General features: G+C 36.5%; 1 protein-coding gene across 2 annotated transcripts in view; it reads right to left on the reverse strand.

Moving 5' to 3' along the window:
• Nucleotides 1–23,093, reverse strand: part of LOC150098570 (uncharacterized) — a 132,028-nt gene that overhangs the window by 66,344 nt on the left and 42,591 nt on the right. For both annotated transcript variants that reach the window (XM_090404812.1, XM_090404811.1), the window contains exons 4-5: nt 12,695–12,957; nt 9,072–9,175 (exon numbers count right to left, since the gene is read on the reverse strand). In XM_090404812.1, the coding sequence (XP_090260938.1) occupies nt 9,072–9,175; nt 12,695–12,957 (367 nt within the window). The remainder of the gene's footprint in view (nt 1–9,071; nt 9,176–12,694; nt 12,958–23,093) is intronic.

A 23,093-nucleotide genomic window follows, 5' to 3' on the forward strand; every position in this document is an offset into this window, starting at 1 on the left:
GGTGTTTTCAAGTGTCAAATGTTTGCCTGTTGACTACTGTTCTAGTACAAATACTTGGATCACTAACTATTTTCGATAATTGGTTAGCTAATTCGAACCTTAAATTAAAGCGAAAAATTGTCTTGTTAGTAGATAACAGTAGTAGGGGTGTCAGTAGTGACAAGATCAAAATCAAGATAAGATAAGGAATCGTGATCATTGGTTGATAAGAAGATAATGTCATTGTGGGCGTGACGTCATGAGATTGGAATGTTTGGAATTTCACTGGGGGCATATGTGTCAGTGACGTGAGTTCTTGTGTTTTGGTTCGCGTATTGGATTATGGGTGATGGTAGAGATAAGGATTCGTGTTGTGATCGGTGGTGCACTCCTGACAAAGATCAAGATAAGATAAGGAATCGTGACGTAGGTGTGTGTTGTTATAAGATGTACAGGGTATCCCAAATTTCACGCAAGATTTAAATTTAGCGCCATTTGTGCGGTAAAGTGTTGCCAACGAGAAAAAAAAGACAGCGTGACAGCTGACAGTTCAGGGTTATTAAAAATGGACCACACACAGCGAAGAGCGTTCGCTGAATGGATTATGGAACAACAAGTGGATGCTTATTTTTCTAACAAAACCATCTTCAGCGATGAGGCTCATTTTCATCTTGATGGCTTCGTTAATCGACAAAATTGTCGCATTTGAGGTTTAGAAAATCCACGAGTGATTGTTGAGAAACAAATGCATCCACAACGTGTCACTGTTTGGTGCGGATTTTGGGCTGGAGGCATCATCGGTCCATTCTTCTTCGAAAATGCGGCTGGTAAGGCAATACAATAACAGTTAATGGTGCTCGCTATCGCGACATGATTATCCAGTTTTTTGTGCCTAAATTGCAAGATATGGATGTGGACGACATGTGGTTTCAACAAGACGGTGCCACATGCCATACAGCCCGAGAAGCAATTCAATTACTGCATGAGTCATTTCCTGGTCGTGTAATTTCCCGTTTTGGTAATCAGAATTGGCCGCCCAGATCATGTGACTTAACGGCATTGGACTTCTTTCTTTGGGGTTTTTTGAAGTCTAAGGTTTATGCCAACAAGCCCACGACCACCCACGCCTTGAAGGAAGAAATTGAGCGCTGTATCAACGAAATTCAGCCACATTTATGCAAAACGGGCATGGAAAATTTCGACAAAAGCGTGCGTATGTGCCAGCAAAGCCGTGGAGGCCATTTACCCGATATGCTATTCCATGCATAAACCTATACTGTATACTTTATGAATCAATAAGAAATTACAATTTCTAATTAAAAACCTGTGTTTTGTATCAAAATTACTTCTTGCGTGAATTTTGGGACACCCTATAGATAGGGACGTCATTTTTTAGTTGTAAATAAGTGACGTTATTGTTTTGAATGGAAAGGAAGATATATTAGAGATAAGGATATGTGTCATGATTGATGGTGCACTAGTGACAAGATCAAGATAAGATAAGGAATCGTGACGTGGGTGTGTGTTGTTATGAGATGTAGATAAGTGACGTCATTTGTTAGTTGTAAATAAGTGACGTTATTGTTTTGAATGGAAAGGATGATATATTAGTGGATAAGGAATCGTGTCGTCATTGGTGGTGGTGCACTAGTGACAAGATCAAGATAAGATAAGGAATCGTGACGTGGATGTTTATTATTATAGATTTTCGAATATTTAGAATTTCGCTGGGGTCCTCGTCTGTCAGGGACATCACGTGGTTTGTTTGGTTCGTTTAATTACCTTGTGGGTATATTTAGAGATAAGAATAGTGATTATGTGTTTGGAAATTTCTGAAGAACATATGTCTCTCTGTGATATCACATGGTGTTTTAGTTTGGCTGTGGAATTGTGGGCGATGTTTTTGAGATGAGATGTCTTGGAATTTTCCAAGGGTGACACACACCCATCATTGTCATGTTGTTTTGTCTTTGGTTGTCTATTCATGGCTGTACTAATTTTCCAATACATTTTGGGGCATTTCTTTCCTGTTAAAGGGTGGGAATTCTTAGAGTAGAGTAGAGTCGTGATGGCGGCTGCGTTTAGAGTTTATTGAATAATTTAATTATATGCTAATATCACTCAAACATACAGTTTTTTTTCTTTTAAAGATGATTGCACTAATTTTCCAATACATTTTGGGGTATTTCTTTCATGGTAAAGGGTGGGAATTCCATGTGTGATATCACATGGTGTTTTAGTTTGGCTGTGGAATTGTGGGCGATGTTTTTGAGATGAGATGTCTTGGAATTTTCCAAGGGTGACACACACCCATCATTGTCATGTTGTTTTGTCTTTGTTGTCTATTCATGGCTGTAATAATTTTCCAATACATTTTGGGGTATTTCTTTCCTGTTAAAGGGTGGAATTCTTAGAGTAGAGTAGAGTCGTGATGGCGGCTGCGTTTAGGGTTTAATGAATAATTTAATTATATGCTAATATCACTCAAACATACAGTTTTTTTTCTTCTAAAGATGATTGCACTAATTTTCCAATACATTTTGGGGTATTTCTTTCATGGTAAAGGGTGGGAATTCTTAGAGTGATTCGTGATGGCGGCTGCGTTTAGGGTTTAATGAATAATTTAATTATATGCTAATATCACTCAAACATACAGTTTTTTTTCTTCTAAAGATGATTGCACTAATTTTCCAATACATTTTGGGGTATTTCTTTTATGGTAAAGGGTGGGAATTCTTAGAGTGATTCGTGATGGCGGCTGTGTTTAGGCTTTTCTGAATAATTTAATTATATGGTGGTGTCCTTCAAACACACTTTTTTTTTTGCTCCGAAGTTTTCATTATCAGTTGGAGGTGACATTACTAAAATATTGTTGGCAAATGACAACTTCTGTAGCTCAGTGGAAGTGGCGCTTACGTCCTCTGCGCTTGGCTGCTTGAAGTTAGACCTAGGTTCTAGTCTAGTCGCCGACTGGAGGAACTTTCTAAGCCTATCTTCGACCGGTTCCCGAGTTAGTCGATCTCTGGCACAGGCAAGTGGGTTTTTCCTCCCGGAAACTCGGGTTTTTCGTCCCGTAAACTCAAGAAAATCGACCGTAGCCCAAATTATTTCAGACAGTGACATATCTTGTTAGGGTTAGGTACCAAGAGATGGCAGCACTTGTTTTCCAGCCTCTTCATCGGCGGCTGCTATAATTAGTGATAGACATGGGCCACCTATCTCTGATTGGCTACCGGTGGAGATTGAAATGCCCACTGTCTCCAAAAGCTAGATAGGGTATAAAGGCCTCGCCTACTTCCTATTAGGGAATAAAAAGGCGTTAGTTGATTTTTTTTGATGACAACCTCTTTTTCGAATTAACGTTATCTTGTTTACAAATGTTTGGGTAATGGTGTTTTTTTTTAGTTTACATGAAGAGAAAAAAACCAAACGGTGTTTTAAAAATAAACGGATACTTAAAAGGTTTCAATAACTTTTTTGTATGTAGTCTAGAAATTCTAATGATAATTTAAATTTACATATAGTTTTCCAGAATGATTCTTCTTAATGCAAATAGATATTCCAAAATAGTTGAATTTTTATCCACATCACAACACACAAAAACACAATCTTGAAAGAACGAAATTTCTGAAATAACCTGAAAAGCTATTTGACTTTCGTTCCTTGGATTTTCTGTCCGTTTGGTACACTGTTAATTCCTTAGCATTGGATCATGCGATGTTTCTGATGTGACTATATGTTTTTAGCATTCACATGATGCGTTCATTGTGACACACATATCCTAAGTCGTGTGTTTTTCATGAGTAATATCCGGCAGCGAGCGGTATTCACCTTTTTCATGACTAATATTCTCTCTTTCATGTTTTGCGCGATTTTATCACGCAAAATTCGAGGGAAGTACAACTGTTTTTCTAGTGTACAATTCTTATCACACATATTCTAAAATTATTCAATTCTGATTAGGGATTTAATACAGTTATTGTTTTCGAATAGATGGCTTGTTTGTTTGTTTACATTTTGTGTAGCTAGGAAACTGGAATTTATTTCAAATGAATATTAGACCAGTAATCTCTCTTATCCGGTCGCCAATTTTGTTGTATGTAGGTGAGAAATCGTGTGTTTAGGTTGGAACTTTTCGTTCCTGTGGGAAATTATTGCTGTAGTAAATGAATGCTTATTTATTTTTTTTAAAACCAATATTGACTATTAATTTTACCTGCAATTCCTTGTGCTCTTAACCTATTTCTGTAACTGAAATTTATTTATTTTATTTATTTTTTTCTTTAGCATTAGTAATTTTAAACACCCTTTCAAAGTTTTAAAATTCATGCGCATATTGTTTTCATCATTTGATATCATTTAAATGAAGAACGAGTCTGGCTATTAAGTTCCTTAATGTTTTTTTATTTTTCTCTTCCAATGGCGAGTATTTTTTGATATATGCATGTTGATTCACTTGTTATCTGTATGCTACGATACCTTTTTATTTATACAACAAACGTTTTAAGAGTTTAGTAACTTGATGGGTTAAAATATCTAATGTCCTTTTAAATAACCAAATTCTAACAGTCGTATTTTAAGTACGATTGTTTTTTCTAGTCTATTGGAGGTATCTACATATATAATAAATTAATTGTCACTTTTCAGGTGAAATATTCTCCACTAAAATTCTGCCTATTAATTTAATACCCATTTCCTTTTCCTTCCAAGAGTTGACACAATTTCATTGAGTGGATTTTCAAAAAAAAAGTTTCTGGTTAGTTTGTGGCATTAATTTTTACAAGGAGAAAAAAAACGCGTTTTTTTATTTATTTTTTCCTCCAAAGTTATCAGTATTAGTTGGAAGTGACATCACTTAAAGATATCCACAAATGATGAGCTCGCTCATATCAACTAGCCTGAGCAGACATCTTCTGGAGGAGAGAGGGAGAAGAGTGGGGTAAGGGGAGCATTGCAGGGAAGACTTCTGTCACCCTCTTGACTATCCTTTCATTTCCGCCACCTAATGCTATTTTTTTTTCCTCCAAAGTTATCAGTATCAGTTGGAGGTCACGTGAAGGCCATCACGAATCACTCTAAGAATTCCCACCCTTTAACATGAAAGAAATACCCCAAAATATATTGGAAAATTAGTGCAACCATCTATTGAAGAAAAAACACTGTATGTTTGAGTGACATTAGCATATAATTAAATTATTCATTAAACCCTAAATGCAGCCGCCATCACGACTCTACTCTACTCTAAGAATCCTTTAACAGGAAAAAAATGCCCCAAAATGTATTGGAAAATTAGTACAGCCATGAATAGATAACCAAAGACAAAACAAGACGACAATGAAGGATGTTTGTCACCCTGGGAAAATTCCAAGATATCTTATCTCAAAAACATCGCCTACAATTCCACAGCCAAACTAAACCACTATGTGATATCACAGAGAGACATATGTTCCCCAGAAATTTCCAAACACATAATCACGATTCTTATCTCTAAATATACCCACAAGGTAATTAAACGAACCAAACAAACCACGTGATGTCCCTGACAGAGACAGACGAGGACCCCAGCGAAATTCTAAATATTCGAAAATCTATAATAACAAACATCCACGTCACGATTCCTTATCTTATCTTGATCTTGTCACTAGTGCATCACCAACGACAACACGATTCCTTATCCACTAATATATCATCCTTTCCATTCAAAACAATAACGTCGCTTATTTACAACTAACAAATGACGTCACTTATCTACATCTCATAACAACACACACCCACGTCACGATTCCTTATCTTATCTTGATCTTGTCACTAGTGCACCACCAATCACAACACGAGTCCTTATCTCTACCATCACCCATAATTCCATACGCGAACGAAAACATAAGAACTCACGTCACTGACACATATGCCCCAGGGAAATTGCAATCTCATGACGTGACCGTCTTATCAACCAACGACGTCACGATTCTTTATCTTATCTTGATCTTGTCACTAGTGACACCCCTACTACTGGCAACTGCACACCCAAACCATTTATTTTTAAAGAACATCAAAGTAATTTTCTCTCCTTCGAACACTACATCGTTAATTCCACCATGTGACCAAGGCATCATACGAGCTTTTGAAGCTTACTATCGCAAGGAATTTCGTGCGAGAATTATAGCTAAACTTGATCATATAAAAGACCAATCTGATGCAAGTGCAATTGCAAAAAAAAAGATCTCCCTTCTTGATGATTGCATTTGATAGCAATGTCGTGGAAGCAAGTATCTGAGACTTTCTTCCATGACATGTAATAATGGTACTAATATTTTATTTATTTATTTCATATGGCGTTCCCGGTTTCCTCATTTACGAAAGACAACACTAGATAAGTTTTTTAAATAAATTTTATGTTGTTGCTTATTAAAGAGTTGTTTATAACAATAAATTAAATTAAATAATGTTCATAACAATAAATTGAAATAAATGATGCAATTTTTTATATCCTTTGCTTAATGTTATCAGCCGGTTATTGTTATCTAAGAGCGACTGTCCCAAAGTGATAACAATAAGTGGCGTCCACTGCAATTAAATAATTAGAAGCGCAGTAGTCTGGAAAGTGGATTAATCGCTTTATCCTTATGTGTGTCGTTTAGCCAATAAAAAGGAAGTATAAGGGAAAAATCCTTTTGCTGATTATTTTCGCAAGAATTAACATGAGATTCATAACAAATTTACATTATTCAAAGCACTTGATCGAATACTTATATAAAAATCCAACGAGTGTGACCTATGGAATTTTTATGGTACATCGACCTGGTGAGCCAAGTGGTCATCATGTCCAGTCAGTAGGTAGGATGTTCGATTTCCACTGTAGCAAAATGTTTATGAATGTTTCGGTGGCAATGACTGATTTATCTCCAGGTGTGAGATAATAAAAAAAATGTCACAACTCTGCTCATTGGAGGTCTGAATTATATATATATATATATATATATAGTATATGCCATCCCTAGGCAAGCACTATATTGTTCCTCTAAATTTCAGAAAATATATAAAATCAAAACAATGGTGTTTTTATGGATGAGTTTACAGTTTTTCAGGTTTCTGCCACTACTAGGCATCGCATTAGTTGCTTAGAGGGTTACGAATGCCGATGCTCGCTTCATTGGCCATAGACTAACAAAGGTGATTTCTTTGAATGTAATATAATGACACAGAGTGAATTCTTCACTTTGCAATAGAAGTATTTTAACTACAAATTCACATGTATACCACAGTAATTAATTTTAATAATATTCATATATTATAATTAATATAATATTAATATAATACTTATTTATTCCCTCATAGGGAGTAGGCGAGGCCTTTTAACCCTATCTAGCTTCTGGAGACCGTGTGGACACTTCAATCTCCACCAGTAACCATTCAGAGATAGCCCGCCCATCACTCTCACTAATTATAAGCGGCAACCGATGAAGAAACAGGCAAACAAATGCTGCCATCTCTTAGTACTTAACCGTAACTTGATATGTAACTGTCTGAAATAATATGGGTTCTATGATCGATTTGCTTGAGTTTTCGAGAGGAAAAAACTGCTCGCCCTTGCCAGAGATTGACTAACTCGAGAACCGGTTGAAGATAGGCTTAGAAAAAGTTCCTTCAGTCAACGACTAGACTTGAACTAAGATCTATCTTTGAGTGGTCTAACATAGAGGATATACTTGCACTGACGCTTGTTAAGAGGCAAAATGACCTTATTGTTATACAACAATGTTCGTTTCAGCATACCAATTATTCTCTGAGTAGTCTTTGCAATTTTGGCTGTGTTCTTTGAAATTTAATTTATCTACTACAACTTCGAGATACCATGCCTCATCAACAGTCTTGCAAATATGTCATTGGTCTCGTCACGTACATATGTGACTATACATACATAACTTTTATGCATGTACGTATATATTACGTACATACATAACTTTACATTTACTATTAATATAATTAACGGCTATATTTTAGCCTGTTTTGTTTAGGAGTGTCCCTTATATTTAATACATTGGCTAACATAACTCAAAAGGGGTATATATATATATAATTTAGGACATTACGGGCGAGTGTAGAAGGCAATTATGGCAGAATAAAAAATGTTGAAAAATTATGTACATACCTTGATTTTGGTTTAAAGATGCCTTCTAAATCCAAGCTGTTGTGGAAGGGGGGGAAGAGAGGGAAAAAACATGGGGATGTACTTGGTTCTTTCCCTCACTTCCCCCCCCTTCCACAACAGCTTGGATTTAGAAGGCATCTTTAAACCAAAATCAAGGTATGTACATAATTTTTCAACATTTTTTATTCTGCCATAATTGCCTTCTACACTCGCCCGTAATGTCCTAAATTATATATATATATACCCCTTTTGAGTTATGTTAGCCAATGTATTAAATATAAGGGACACTCCTAAACAAAAACAGGCTAAAATATAGCCGTTAATTATATTAATAGTGTTTTAGAGGAGTAGCATGGGAATTTCCCAGAAATTATACTTACATTTACTATTTTTAATTCAAAATCAGCTAACACCTTTTATTCCCATATAGGGAGTAGGCGAGGTCATTTTTAACCCTATCTAACTTTTGGAGACTGAGTGGGCAGTTCAATCTCCACTGGTAGCCAATCAGAAATAGCTGGCCCAAAGCTATCACTAATTTAAGCGGCCTGCAGTGAAGAGAGGCTCAACAAATAACGCTCTCGTTGTTCCTAACACAATATTTTTAATGTCTGACATAGTGTGGGCTCTACAGTCGATTTTCATGTGTTTACGGGAAGAAAAACCCGAGTTTCCAGGAGGAAAAACCCCCTTGCACGTGCCAGAGATCGATTAACATATAATTATTCAAAATAGATATGACACGGGTATTCTTAAATTGAATAACATGACGAAAATAATTAAGTAATGTCTTCTAGAGAAGGTAGTCCAGAATACATAATACAGATAATAATATAACATAACATTATATATATAATAGTTTCTTTCTCTCTCTTTTTCTGATTTAATGCAATACTTTATAATTAATATATCTGATCAATAAAATCCAAAATATGTTTCTTACTTTGCAAGCATTGTAATATCATAGCCATGTTTTAACTGCTCTGGATCTATCGGTACTGCTACTGTCAGGAGCATGCGATGATCGTCTGCAGCAACTCGGAGTTCCTAGAAATAAAAATAAGCAACAAAACTTACTGCGAAAATAGTACTCGTGTTGTTAAGAAATGTCCACGTATACAGTGAGAATATCAAAATAATATATTACATAATAAAGTTCAGTCAAACTATTATAACCACCGTCTTAATCATACTGGTCACTGGATTAGAAACTTTTATTTAATACAGTGGTTTCCGTATAGGTATGCGACTGCCAGTATCGATCCTCTTCAATTCCTAGACCATAGTTCAATGAGATATGGGTCGGGTAAACGTTTCGATCAATGACTGCACAAAGGAAGTTCTGTTTGCCCGCAAGCCTTCTCAGACGACGGCGATCTCGTTCCTGACAGACTATCTAAAGACCACAGTTACAATTCTCAGACAAGGAGGATTGTTTTTCCACTGATTAAACATCCGGGATATCTCACCTTTTGAGAAACTAGTCAGCCGTGCTGTTTTCAGAACCGTGGGCACCCACAATAAGTCCTTTATCGAACTCCATAAGATGATCCTTTGTGTTTCCCATTGTGATCAACACTGTTGACACTTACTGTCCAGCAGCATTCTTAAATAGTTGCCTATAACACATGGTGATGCACTTGATAAAGTCTTTTGCATATACGCTGCGAAGTGACGTTTACTCACATCTTCATAAAGGTATCTAATTCAGTGGTCGGTATGTGTAGTTCATGGGCCTTCTTAATGCTAAAATTGCTGTTATGAGGCGTCGCCTGACTCCTGTAAGACTTTCCGAAAAGAGACGGTCGAAAATCAAATGTGGCACCCATGGATAAACCTGGAAGATCACGGTGTCTGGTGAACCACTGTCGATCGAAATCATAGCGTACCACAGTGCATTATCCTTCTGGAACCCCTGTGATATGTTGGAAGACAGACCTGAACAGCCTTAATGGAACAGTACGGTTATAGTTATCAGAACTGTAAGAGATTCCCAGGAAAACATTCCCTATAGCATAGTTCTGCTGCTTCCTACCTCTTTTCTGCTGACAATGACATCAGTGGAAATTCTCCCTAGATTTTGTCTAATCCTCTACCTACTATCTACACAGCATAACTGGAAATGAGATTCGCCCGAAAAGGCAACTTTTTTTTTTCCAATCTTCAATGTCCAATGAAACTCTCAGATGCAAACTGTAGACATAGTTTTCGATGATTAGGCCAAAGTAGCCTAATCCATTTCGTGTACGGCCTAGAATATTGGCAGTTTCTTGGATTACTTGATTAGACTCCTACGTCGGAAGCTCATACAAAGAAGGTCCGCTTTCACTAGGAACACTGATGACATGGGTACCCACCAGTGGCTCAGCAACTTCTGTTCTATCCAATATACGTCCACTCTTGGAGAACGTTAACTGCAGCGGTCCATGTAACAGCCTACATGGTATTTTCCTGTATACTGCCACAGTTCAACTGGTATTCTACAATCATGCCTTATTCGGCATCTGCTAGATCACATCCCTTGTCCATGTAGACCAACAACTTCGAATGAAAGCATGTCATATACTTCTAGTATCACGTATACTGGTATTCACCGTGATACGAGTGCAACCTGGACAGGTGAAATAGCCAATTGTGAACTAACAGGAATCGTCATATTTTGATCGGACTGTATATAATTCTCATCTTTCACCAGAATAATATCCGGCTCCCGTTTTACAACTTGACTTATAACCAATTTAGCACCTTCCGGATGCCATGGTGTTTTGATACACTTTGTTTCTGAAAGCAGATTTATACAATCCAAAGTTCAGTATACTCCCTCACACTGGTTGATTCTTATGATAGCTGCATATCCTGTATGGACAAAGAACGATGAATTAGAATGGAGATTTCGAACATTCCCGGACATGACAGAGGAAACCAATTATGATGGTTCTTAATCTGTCTGAAATATTCCAAGTTCGTTTGCAGTTTATAAATGCTACAAGATTTTTGAAGGTTACAGAACAGGTGATGGAGCTTGGTAATTTAGGAGGTGTTTTTAATTTTTGCACATCTTACGTTAATTTACGTGATTATGAACATTAAATCGGGTTCACAGAAATGCATTTTAATTGCATTTCTTTTTTACATATTACACCATATACCATGGACTAGTAGTAGGTAACAGGTCGGTTATTTATAATAGGAATATCGGAAACATAAATACAATATTTAGGGAGTGTTTTGTTATTGGAAATAATCATGTCTTCTGCAGATGCAATTATGCTGGAAAAAGTTTTCTTTCTTGCTGAATCGCTGTTCTTGGTTGCAAATAATCTGTTAAAAATCTGTATTTAAATAACAGTCTGTTTTTATTTATAGATACCACAACAAAATTAGCCGTTAGTATTTCTGATAGTACTGCCATTTGACTCGAATAGTCACTATTCACTACCTTGAAAGACAGCACAATTAAAATCTAAATGCAACTGATTTTGTGATCATTACTGACCTAAACTAATTATGGAATAAATAAATATGAATATCCTCCGTCTTTTATTCCCCAAAGAGAGTAGGTGAAAGCCATATCTAACATCTGGAAATTGGTGGGCAGTTGGTCTTCACCTTTAGCTACGAGTTCAACTATAGTTGACTCCCTGATGCCTTGGTAGCTAAACCCATAGCTACCAAGGCACCAGGGAGCGACTACTACAGCGATTCCAAACAGTAACATATTATTATATGAAACAGTGTGGTTCTACGATTGATTTTCCTGAGTTGAAGGATTATGATATGTATTTGCCTACAAAAGAGCGACTAACTTAAACAACTGAAGAACAAAAAAACTTTTCCATCAAAAACAAACTTCTTATCTTTCAAGATTTTGGTACGAAAGATATCCCAAGATTCTGGTTGCCTAGGCACTGTAAGATGTAAAGCTGAACTATTGTAGATATAAATGTTCACTGTATCACATACTGCAAAAATATTATTCACGACTTGAATCATTCTTTTGGTTTAAATATAGGCGTTCAAAGCTTATTCAAACTCCTTAAGATTTCTGATGAGGAGTGCTCACATTACCACACCATTCTTTATGCTTGATAGAATTGATCAAGTTAAAGCTTAGCGTACGCGACAGTCAGAGTAAAATGATCTAGGAAGGAGGAGATGGATTCTTCTATATAATGTTGAATGTTCTAATTTGGAACGTTAATAGGTAATAAGTTCCACCGACATGTTTCTGCTTCTCCAAGTATTACTTGAAATATCTTTTCTATAGGGAGCACATTAGCTAATTCGTAATATGTACGTTTCGATTTTTGAAATGGAAAATTGTAATGTTACAATGCAGTAATATTGCCTTACAATATGAATGACTTCAGAGAATTTCATCCAGTGTTGTGTACGGCAAACAGTGCACAAGCATCTTAAAAAAAAAAAAAAAGATGTATCCGATTTTAATTATCATTATTTGTCAACGAACCGAAAGCTCATTTTGAAATATTATACAGACTAAGAAACTAATTTTAAGATTTTCGTGCAAATCAGAAGAATCAAAAATCAAATAAAATGTCATACCTTTAAGAGCTGAACGAAGTTACTTCTATCCATTGCATGGCCTCCACGACTAACATTTCCTAGATGTTTCCAGTGCAGGTCAACACCGTCAAAATCGTATTTCATCAGCCACTGAAAGACGCTGAAAATAAACTTTGTCCTGTATTTCTTTATTCGCATCATTTCGGAATAAACAGCTGTGAAATCCTTGACACCCCCAACGGACAATAATACTTGCAGATGAGGATGCTTCTGTTTCAGTTTCGTAATCTTATTAAGGCCATCTAAAAGAAAAAAAGGAATAAATTCAGAACAAAGCATCGAAGTTTAGTTTATTGTTGTATAACTGCACAAAATGATTTTCTCATGATTTGAAGAAAATGAAGATCTGAAACAGGATTTCGCATATCTAACATTTATCTTGAAACTTGCCAAATCACTGCATATCAGTACTCCGATATATCTGTGATTTTATACTAATATTCAAAATGAAATATTTTTATTTACCTTGCTCAAGATTTGACATGTCTATAATATACATGTCAATTCCTTAACTCGTTTATGCTTAACGTTTTAGGAATTGGAGTATATGCCGGTATTTAAAGGGAATTTATGTTTAGAATAATGGAACATAACTTAGGTGTTGATCTCAGTTTACAGACATTAGCTTACATGCCTGATTCATAAGGCCAAGATCCATCTTCTCTAGCTTTTCCTGCCTTTTGCAACTAATACTATTTCTCTCCAACAGTATCAACAGTCATCTCTCTTTCTATTTCTCTCGTTCATTGCCAAATTAGTCCAGGTCTTCTCTCTTTTTTCCTTCTGGGATCCATGTCAATGTTACCCTTGGAATTTCTTCTCTGTCCATTCTTAATGCATGACCAATTCGTAACCATCTGTGTCTTTTGATTTTAGTCGGAATACTCTTTTGCTTTGTCTATTTACATATCCATTATTTATTAATGTTGTGGCCAAAATATGTTTAATATTTTAGGAAAACACTTAGTTTGAAAACTGGTAGAATTTACACAAACCGAAATCAACAACTTAAAATCTGAATAAAATTCAAATTGGTAGTTGATTCTACTTTTTCTTTTCTTTTCTTTCTTTTTTTTCAGATGGGGCAAATAAAAGTTGATTTTCGCAACTGCCTCTATATTTTGCCATCATTACACCATTAAATATGTAAGCGAAGATTTCTGTGGGTAAGCACAGAGCCGACTCTAGAATTTTTGCCGCCCCGTGCAATCCATTACTTGCCACCCCAGCACCAACCTCAAATTAACTTTTGGAATTTTGAAAACCGTTATGTTCAACATTAGTTTCAAACCATTAATTTTAAATATAGTACCATTAATAATAATGCACTGATAAAGTGATTAAAATACTGCATATTCATAAAATAAACCATCGACTTCATCAATTGACAATTAAATGAAATGTAGTAATAATTTATTACTTACACATATGAAAGGATCTTCACTTGTATAACGGTGAACTGTTGAGTTATACTTAACTATAGAATGTACACGTTATAGTTTTAGCACTATTTTCACATTATTTTAATTAGAATTTATATTGTTTTTAGTATCTACTGATTAAAAATACACTTTTCTTGCTTTCATATTTGCAAAATCAGAAATTAGGTCAGCATAGTCTAATTTCTGACCGATTTCATGTTCAATTGAAATCATGGCAAGACCTTCCAATCTAGTTTCGGCCATTGTTGAGCGTAAGTAAGTTTTAATAAGATTCAGTTTTCAGAAACTACGCTCACCACTTGCAACCGTCACTAATATTATTAGGGCGACAGCGACATTCGGAGCAAAGTTATTTTCAACAATAAAACGAAGAACTTCGTTGGCGTATTTTCTGGTACTAATTTGGACACTACTTTCAGTTCATCACATAGCTCAATTGCATCGATGTCTCTATTTTCTTCATGTGTTAAAACGGCTTCTAGGTTTTTACAATTGTCTAAGAGGCTCATTTGTCGTCTCAGATTTTAATTTAGAGATGTTTTATAAAAATGAAAAATGTGAACTGTGATGTTCCAATTGCTCGAACCTTTCTTCAATAGAATTAGTTGCAACATCAATAATAAAAAAGAAAACCTCAACTTTGAATTTTGTTTTGGGATCTAAAATAGGTTCATCTCTTGCTTCATGTTCATGTTGCTGTTTCTACTAACGCAATCTGGTACTTTCGAAGGTTGGTTTCAAATCAGCATCAGCTTCGACTTTCTCAGCTAATGTCGTAGCATCGACAAGAAAATTTTGAAATGTTTATCATTTCTGAGATTCTTAAGACTTTTGAGAACATTACCCAATGTTGTTATGGCACTAGACAATTCCATCTTTATGCTTTGCAATAGTTTACTTGCAACATTAATTTCATTTAAAACATAGTGCCATATAACCAGACAACATAAAAATTTAGTCTTTAAGTTTTAGAGCAAGGGTTTCAGCTTCGTGTCTCGCCATTTTGTCTACTGACTCATCATCAGCAATTTCTATCAGTGCATAATAAAACTCCTCAATATAGTATCTTAAACGAATAGCGTCGATTCTAGATTCCCAGAGAGTTGTACTTAATGGCTTGGGCGTTAGGGTTGTAATATATGTCTTAAGGATTCCCCAACGCAACGTTGACGCTTAGAAAAACACATACAATTTCTGAACCGTTTCAAAAAATTAAATTCCTTCTCTAGATGACATTGCGGCATCATTGACCACCAAGTTGAGAGAAGGAGAACAGCAAGGGATATAAAAAGCTCTTGGGTTCAAGTCCCTAATGCGTTGTTGAACTCCTGAATGCTTTCCTTTCATGTTCGATCCATTGTCATAACCCTGGCCACGCATGTTTGCGATTGGAATATTCATGTCTGATAATTATCTTACGATACATTCGGTTAACGCTGAGCCTGTAGTGGCTTCTACAAGAATGAAACCAAGAAAATGCTCATGAATGTTGATATCAGTTGGATTCCTATTAACAAATCTTACAATTAGTGTTAATTGTTCAATGTGGCTTACATCGGGAGTACAGTCTGCAACTATGCTGTAATATTTAGCTTTTTCAACCATAGAAATTATTTGTTTGTTTTTATGGTTCCAGAGAAGAGAGCAATCAATTCATTTTGAATATTTTTCCCAATATAATGTTGGGCCGAACCACAAGCTACTCTTATTAAATGTTCAGACATAGTACTGTCAAATCTGGCAATCAGTTCAACAAGCTGTAAACAATTTCCATTGTTAGGGACATATAAATTATCAGATGTTCCACGAAATGGTAAGCATTGGTGGCCCAAGAACTGGACAACAGCAATTAGGCATTCTATTATGCTTCTTCAGTGCCGAATTTCTGAATTTAATAACTTTTATTGCATTTGAATCAATTGTCTGTTCTAATTTAAGCCTGGAAGATAATTCAATCCACTTTTTATGGGACTCCAAATAGTTTTTAGATTTCTTGTGCTCATTAAGATACACATACAAATGATCCCAATCATTATACCCATCAGTAGTGAATGACACTATATTACATGAAAACAACTTACTTACTTGTGCTCATTAAGATACACATACAAATGATCCCAATCATTATACCCATCAGTAGTGAATGACACTATATTACAGGAAAACAACTTACAGCAGAAACAAAATACAGAATCTTTTTCTTTTGAATACACTAACCATGATCGATTAATATGTTCTCCATTGCTTAGTTCCCTGGTGTAAAAATTTAATGAAAATTTCCTACCATTACAGCTGCTAGGGGGCGCCTGTGTGCAAAACTTTAGTTGGCGCCCCTATCTCCCACTGCCCATTAAAAAATCACTTTTAAAAAATGTTTTTTTTTTTAAGTATTCCCTCCTCTTTGGCACCTTTACTATCCTGGCGCCTGTGTGCGTCGCACACATTGCCGGTGCGCCCCTGACAGCTGCGCGGAAAAATGAAATCACTCTTTGGTTTCTCTGGCGGGCCCTTTTTTACGATTTCCAGTCTTTCGGCATCGCTTAAAGAAGGATTCCATCTAGCTGGATCAGTGTACCTATCAAGTTCATCACTTAAATCTCTAGATTCGGAAATTGTCATATCAATTTACTTTTCGGTACATTTACTTATTTCCTCGTGCCCTACATCAGCTGATTCAGTTTTTAGATATTTAAGTAAAGTCCCGCTATGTTTTTGAATATCACGTTCTTTTTCCAGTCTCCGTTTGCGATATTCTGCACCTGATAGTTTTTTTTCTTTTATCGGACATTGTAATCTATTTGAATATTAAAATTGTCTTAAACCCTACAATAAAATATTATTATTAGTATAGTATTATTTAGTAATTAATGGAGGTTGAAACACTGTACTAACTACTAATTTACATAAAACTCTGATAATCGGATTAAGGTCCAAGTTCCTGTGTTTAGTTCACATGGTATGCATACACAATACTAAGAATTAGCATGATTAATACAACTAACAACTACAAGTTTTTACAAATATATTACAATATATTATACAAAATAGTGACACACAACAGTGGGTAATATTTTAACATTTATTCTGATGAACAAAATTGGCCTTGGGAATGGTAGATTATGTTAAACTCTGAATGAGATACTATTATATTATAATTCTTCTCATTCAGAATTTAACACCAGCTAACAGTGGGAAATTCAATTAATAGTAAGTTAACAAGCACAAGATGGAAATATATCGCATAATGAACTTTTAAATGCAGTTTTATTGCAGACTCCATTCTTGCGTATGCATGGAATAGAGTGGAGAGGCGAGAAGGAAAGGGAAAGAGAGTAAGCGAAGAATGACTCACATAGCTTCGATTACCGAAGAACATTACGCGAGTATCATTGGTCGACGGATTGTCGGAAATGGAAACAGCACCATGAACATAATAAGTCACTAGTCAACTTAATATAAAAACTGCGATCTTACGCATTATTATTATTATTATTATTTATTCCACATCTTCATTTTATTCACTCATTTTGGCAGTCGCCCCGTGCAAATGTACGCGTTGCACTGCTGGGTAAGCAGTTCTGGAGATAGTTTTGGTATTGAGACCACATGTTTATTACTATTACTATTACTATTATTACGGGCAACTCCAGGGAGTCATTAGACTCATCGAGGGAGGCCCCAAATCATATTCATCACAACTATTCGACATTCATACAGTATCTATCATCCCTCGCCTTAAACTCATTCACTGTCACAGCATCCACCACAGACTCAGGGAGCGCATTCCACTCATTCACTACTCTAAAAGTAAAGAACCCAGCTCTAACACCTTTACTAACCACACTTTTGCCCAGTTTCCATGGATGGCCCCTAGTCCTCCCACAACCAGCCCTGTTCTCAAAAATATCTTCTGAATTAATTTTATAGAAACCCTTCAGTAATTTGAATGTCTCAATCATATCTCCCCTCCTCCGCCTATCAACCAATTTTTGCAACCCACAAATCCTCAACCTGTTCTCATACGGTTCATTCCACAGACCTGCTATCATCTTGGTCACTCGCCTCTGGATCCTCTCCACCTCCTCCCCATCAAGAAGAAACCTAGGTGACCAAATCTGAGCACAGTAGTCGAGATGGGGTCTTATCAAGGCTCGATACAGAGGAACAATAATCTGCTTGTCAACGTATTCTTCAGCAACCAAGTGATTTGATGAGCTGATTTGGCCACTTTTGCAATGTGTCCCCTAAATTTCAATTCCTTATCCACCAACACTCCTAAACCTCATCAATTTCCTGGAGCACAGTTCCACCAATGCAGTAAACGGCCGCCAATCTTTTCACCCCAAAATGCATAACCTTACATTTTGCCACATTAAATTGACATCCATTCTCCTTAGCCCAGACCTCCAATCTATCCAAATCATCCTGCAAAATTTTGACGTCATCTGCATTCACTATTGCCCTACCCAACTTCGCATCATCCGCAAACAAATGAACTGTTCCTCTCAGATCCTTTCCTATATCATTTATGAACAAATTAAACAGCAGTGGTCCAAGAACAGATCCTTGTGGCACACCACTAGTCACAGGCCGTCTTGTGGACTCTACTCCTGAGTAAATCACTCTCTTATTAAACAATAAAAAATAAAAAACCCGACAAGTTTCGTTCGTCGTAAGGCTTACATCATCAGGATCTGATGATAAGCCTTACGATGATTATATAAAAGTAGATGGTGTATAAAAGTTTAACACAACAACCGATGATTATTGATAATTAATAGCTGTATGCTTGTTGGAACAATGCTAGTTGTTGCCACGTTCTTTGGCTCACGCATGCTATATCCGAGGTCCGAGGCAGTTAAATCTTTGATAAAGGCAGACCAGACTGGATGTATTTGCTCCACAAGTACGACATAAAAGTGGCTTTTCTTCCTTTACAAAAAATATCATGATTCATACATCCACCAAAACCTCTGCATCATCCCATAAAAAAACAAAAAAACAGGTGTTTATCAGATTCACTGTTCTTGTGGCATCTGTTACGTAGGCCAGATGGGAAGGTCAGGAGAAATCCGCATGGCTGAACATATAAAACATGTCGAAAAAAGAAGGGAACACAAATCAGGCTTAGCATTCCACACAACTACTATTGGCCATCAAGTACTCTGGCAACAGATAAAAACTGTCATATGTTGATAACAACTGTTTCACAAGAAAATTTAAAGAAGCTGCAAAAATGCTTACAATCCCTACACAATGCAATAAAAATCAAGGCTTGATTTTACATCCAGTCTGGTCTGCCTTTATCAAAAATTTAACTGCCTCGGACCTCGAATATAACACGCGTGAGCCACAAGTTGCTCCCTGGACACCAATCAGTAAGGACGTGTTTTCTTGTGCTCTGCGTTGTTAGGGTCTATTGCTTTGTTAAAAGATTAAGTCCGGCATAAGCTGATTACCAGTGCTCTCGCCTGCAACCAGTAAGCGTTTCCCGTCAGGATGTCTACTTTTGCAGGAACATCAAATTCAAGTAATCCCACTGTAACCAGTATGGCCGGTAGTAAGGAGAAATCCAATAAGGATATCGGATCAAAGATAAATTCTTCAGAAAACACTACAAGTTCAACGATGGAAACCAAACTAGATGTGATGTCGTCAATAAACCTGCCTGAAGAACTGGACTGGAGCAGAGCCTGTATTCTACAGTGCGATCCAGACGGCTCTCCGTACACTGAGGAGGACATCATAGAAAGCCTCAAATCTAAGGTAAGAGGTTCAGATGTCTGGCATCTCAGTGTACTTAAATTTAATTATATGTTCCTAATTTCTTTTAAGCATCTTTCTCTCTCTGTCTGTAAAGGAATCTTTTGTAAAGCTAAAGGAAAAAAATGTAAGGAAACTAAAATGTAAAATCATTCCTATATCTAAGTCCCATAAGATTGAAATTTTGATCCATTGGCTAGCTCCTCAAATAACAAACCGTCTTGTTACACTTTGGTAAAATTGAGGGCATTGAAAATGTCACAGGCAACAGTAAGAATAAGGAATGGGCACATGTCCTAACTAACAAAAAAAAAGATATGTATCACCTTCAATGAGGAAACAAAAAGCGAAGGCATTCCATACGTTATTAAGGTGCAGAAGATGACTGGAATTGTCATAATTCCAGGACGTTCCCCTACATGTTTCCGGTGGAAAAATATTGGACACCTTAGGATGCAATGCACTGCTCCGAAATGCGAGAAGTGCAAAAGAATAGCGCATGATGAAAAAGAATGTCCTGGACATACCTATGCGTTAATGCTGGTCAAACGCACAACTGTAAACCAGCCAAGTATGTACGACGAGCTGGAAAGAGCCATCGACATGCAGGAAGAGACAGAACAACATGCAGAAACAGAGAAGTCCATTGCCTTGAATGAGGCACAAGATGAACAACATCAGCCACAAAACACTAGCATAGATTCACCACCAAACCTGGATGTACACAAGTTGATTCAGGGGCCCAAGATGCCTCGCAAGAAGTTAATAGTGGAGAGAAAACCGATCAAGAAAAGGATAGTTTATGAATAGACAAAAAGATAGAAGAAAAAAATACTAGTAACGATGAACTAGGGAAAACTGATGAAATCCCAAATGGTTTCACCCCAGCAAGAAGAATGAAAATTAAATTACTCCAACATTAAACCAAGAAGAGACAGAGTTAAACCTGGTAAGAAGAGGGATGGGCTTCATTCAAAAACATGCACAAAGAAATAAGTACAATTAGTATAAACTGTAATGGGCTTAATCATCCACTATCACAGAAATTATTAAGAAACACTGTACATCACAACCACGCAGACATAGCAATGTTACAAAATACAAGAATAAAATGGAAGAAAAACTCCGCAGAAACCTGCAGTGCCACTACTACATCATTGCTGAGCCAGCACAAAGTAATGGCATTGCAGGTTTAATAACACTAATAAGAAAAAAGTGCAACCTGCAAATCATATCACACCGCACAGAGTGCTAGAGGTTGAAATGGTCTGGGAAGAACAAATAGTGTCTGTAATTAATATTTACGGCCAAGCTGATTATAATAACAAAAAAACACTTGGGAAACACTAGATACCAAACTGTTGAACATAAAAAACATCATAATGGGAGAGACATGAATTTTACTGAGAACAATAGACATGAAAAGAATACACACACTATTCCCCACACCAATGCTTCACAGTTAGACAGGATTTACATAAGCCAACATCTAAAGTCCACTGTAAAGGAAGTTTGCCACATACCACTAACTTTTAGTGACCACCATTTGGTCAAGGCTAAACTCAACCTTGAGGCCTATGACAGCAACACATACACAAACAGAAACTACCCGCTGTGGAAATTAAACAATAGCATCCTCCACACAGACAAATTTACCACAGACATAAAACAAATACTAGACAGCATAACAGACATAAAAAATCCACTGGATGCCTGGAACAAATTTAAAACACAAATTAAAAAAAAACTGCTATAAAAATAGGGAAACACAGAAAATTATTATGATTATTATTATTATTATTATTCAGGCCTCCATGGAGTCAAAAGACTCATCGTGGGAGGTCCTTCCTAAGAACATAAAGCCTATCAAGACTCATCAAGGGGAAGTCCCCCCTAAGAAACACAAAGTCTATCATACCACTCCTTAAACTCATTGACCGTTCTCGCTCCCACCACTCCATCAGGCAATGCATTCCATGGTTCAACCACCCTCCACACAAAGAAACCGCTCCTTACCCTCTTGCTCACAGTTTCCTTTTGTAACTTCCAGGGATGGCCCTTTGTCATCACTCCTTCCCGCTGTTCAACCAAGCGAAAGAACTCCCCAGTGTCAACCCTGTAACCACCTCTCATCAGTTTAAAAGTCTCAATCATATCACCTCTCCTAAATACAACACAAACAAAGAAAAATTAAACATAATAAAAGAACTCACACAAAAATACCACACAGACAGATCCCTTCCCATAAAACAAAACTGCTATTAACGTTCTGAAAGCCAAATTGAAACAAATCGAAATTATAGAGGCCAAAGGGGCATGGATTTGTGCGAAGATAAAAAAGTATGGAGTACGATGAAGGAAAAACTAAAACTGGGTGGCTCTTTGAAGACCTAAGAAAGGAAAAAACAACCTTTCGTAAAATAAAACATGAGGGGACAGAGGTCGAGGTAGACGCAAACCTACTCTGCCTCTTCCACTCGGAATACACAAAGATCTTCGCCAGAAAAGACAGTGACACAACAGAGATACAAAAACTATTAAAAAACTTTCCCACATTCAAGGAGACAGAAGAAGAAGAAATAGACTTACCCTTTACACCAACAAAATGCAAAAACACCATTAAGACACTTCCACTACACAAACCTCCAGGTCCAGATGGCCTTACTTCCAAGTTCTATAAAGCATACTCTCCTCTTTTTGAGATGCTATTTGTGAACATGTTGAACGAAATACAAAAATCAAAAAGCATGCCAGACTATTTCAATCTTGGATACATCACACTAATACTCAAAAAGAAAGACACCACTACCACCACCACCAACAACAAAAACACACAGTGGAGAGGTATAACACTTCTCAATACAGACATTAAAATCATGTCAAAAATATTGTCACACAGAATACAAAAACACATTCACAAAATAATATCGGAATCCCAAACCTGCGGCATAAAAAAACAGGAAAGTAACAGATAACATCCTACAAGCTCATTGGATATATGAGCACTATCAGGGGCTACACAACAATCTTGCCTGTTTATAAGCCTTGATATTGAAAAGGCCTTCGATTCAGTTAGTCACCACTATCTGAATAAAGTCCTCAAAGCTGCAGGTTTTGGGAAAAAATTCCAAAACATGATATTGAACATATACAACACAGCACAATCATGACTC

Source organism: Typopeltis vanoorti, chromosome 15, assembly GCF_054136105.1.
Source record: "Typopeltis vanoorti isolate ZY-2024b chromosome 15, IOZ_Tvanoo_1.0, whole genome shotgun sequence".
Classification (NCBI taxonomy): domain Eukaryota; kingdom Metazoa; phylum Arthropoda; class Arachnida; order Uropygi; family Thelyphonidae; genus Typopeltis; species Typopeltis vanoorti.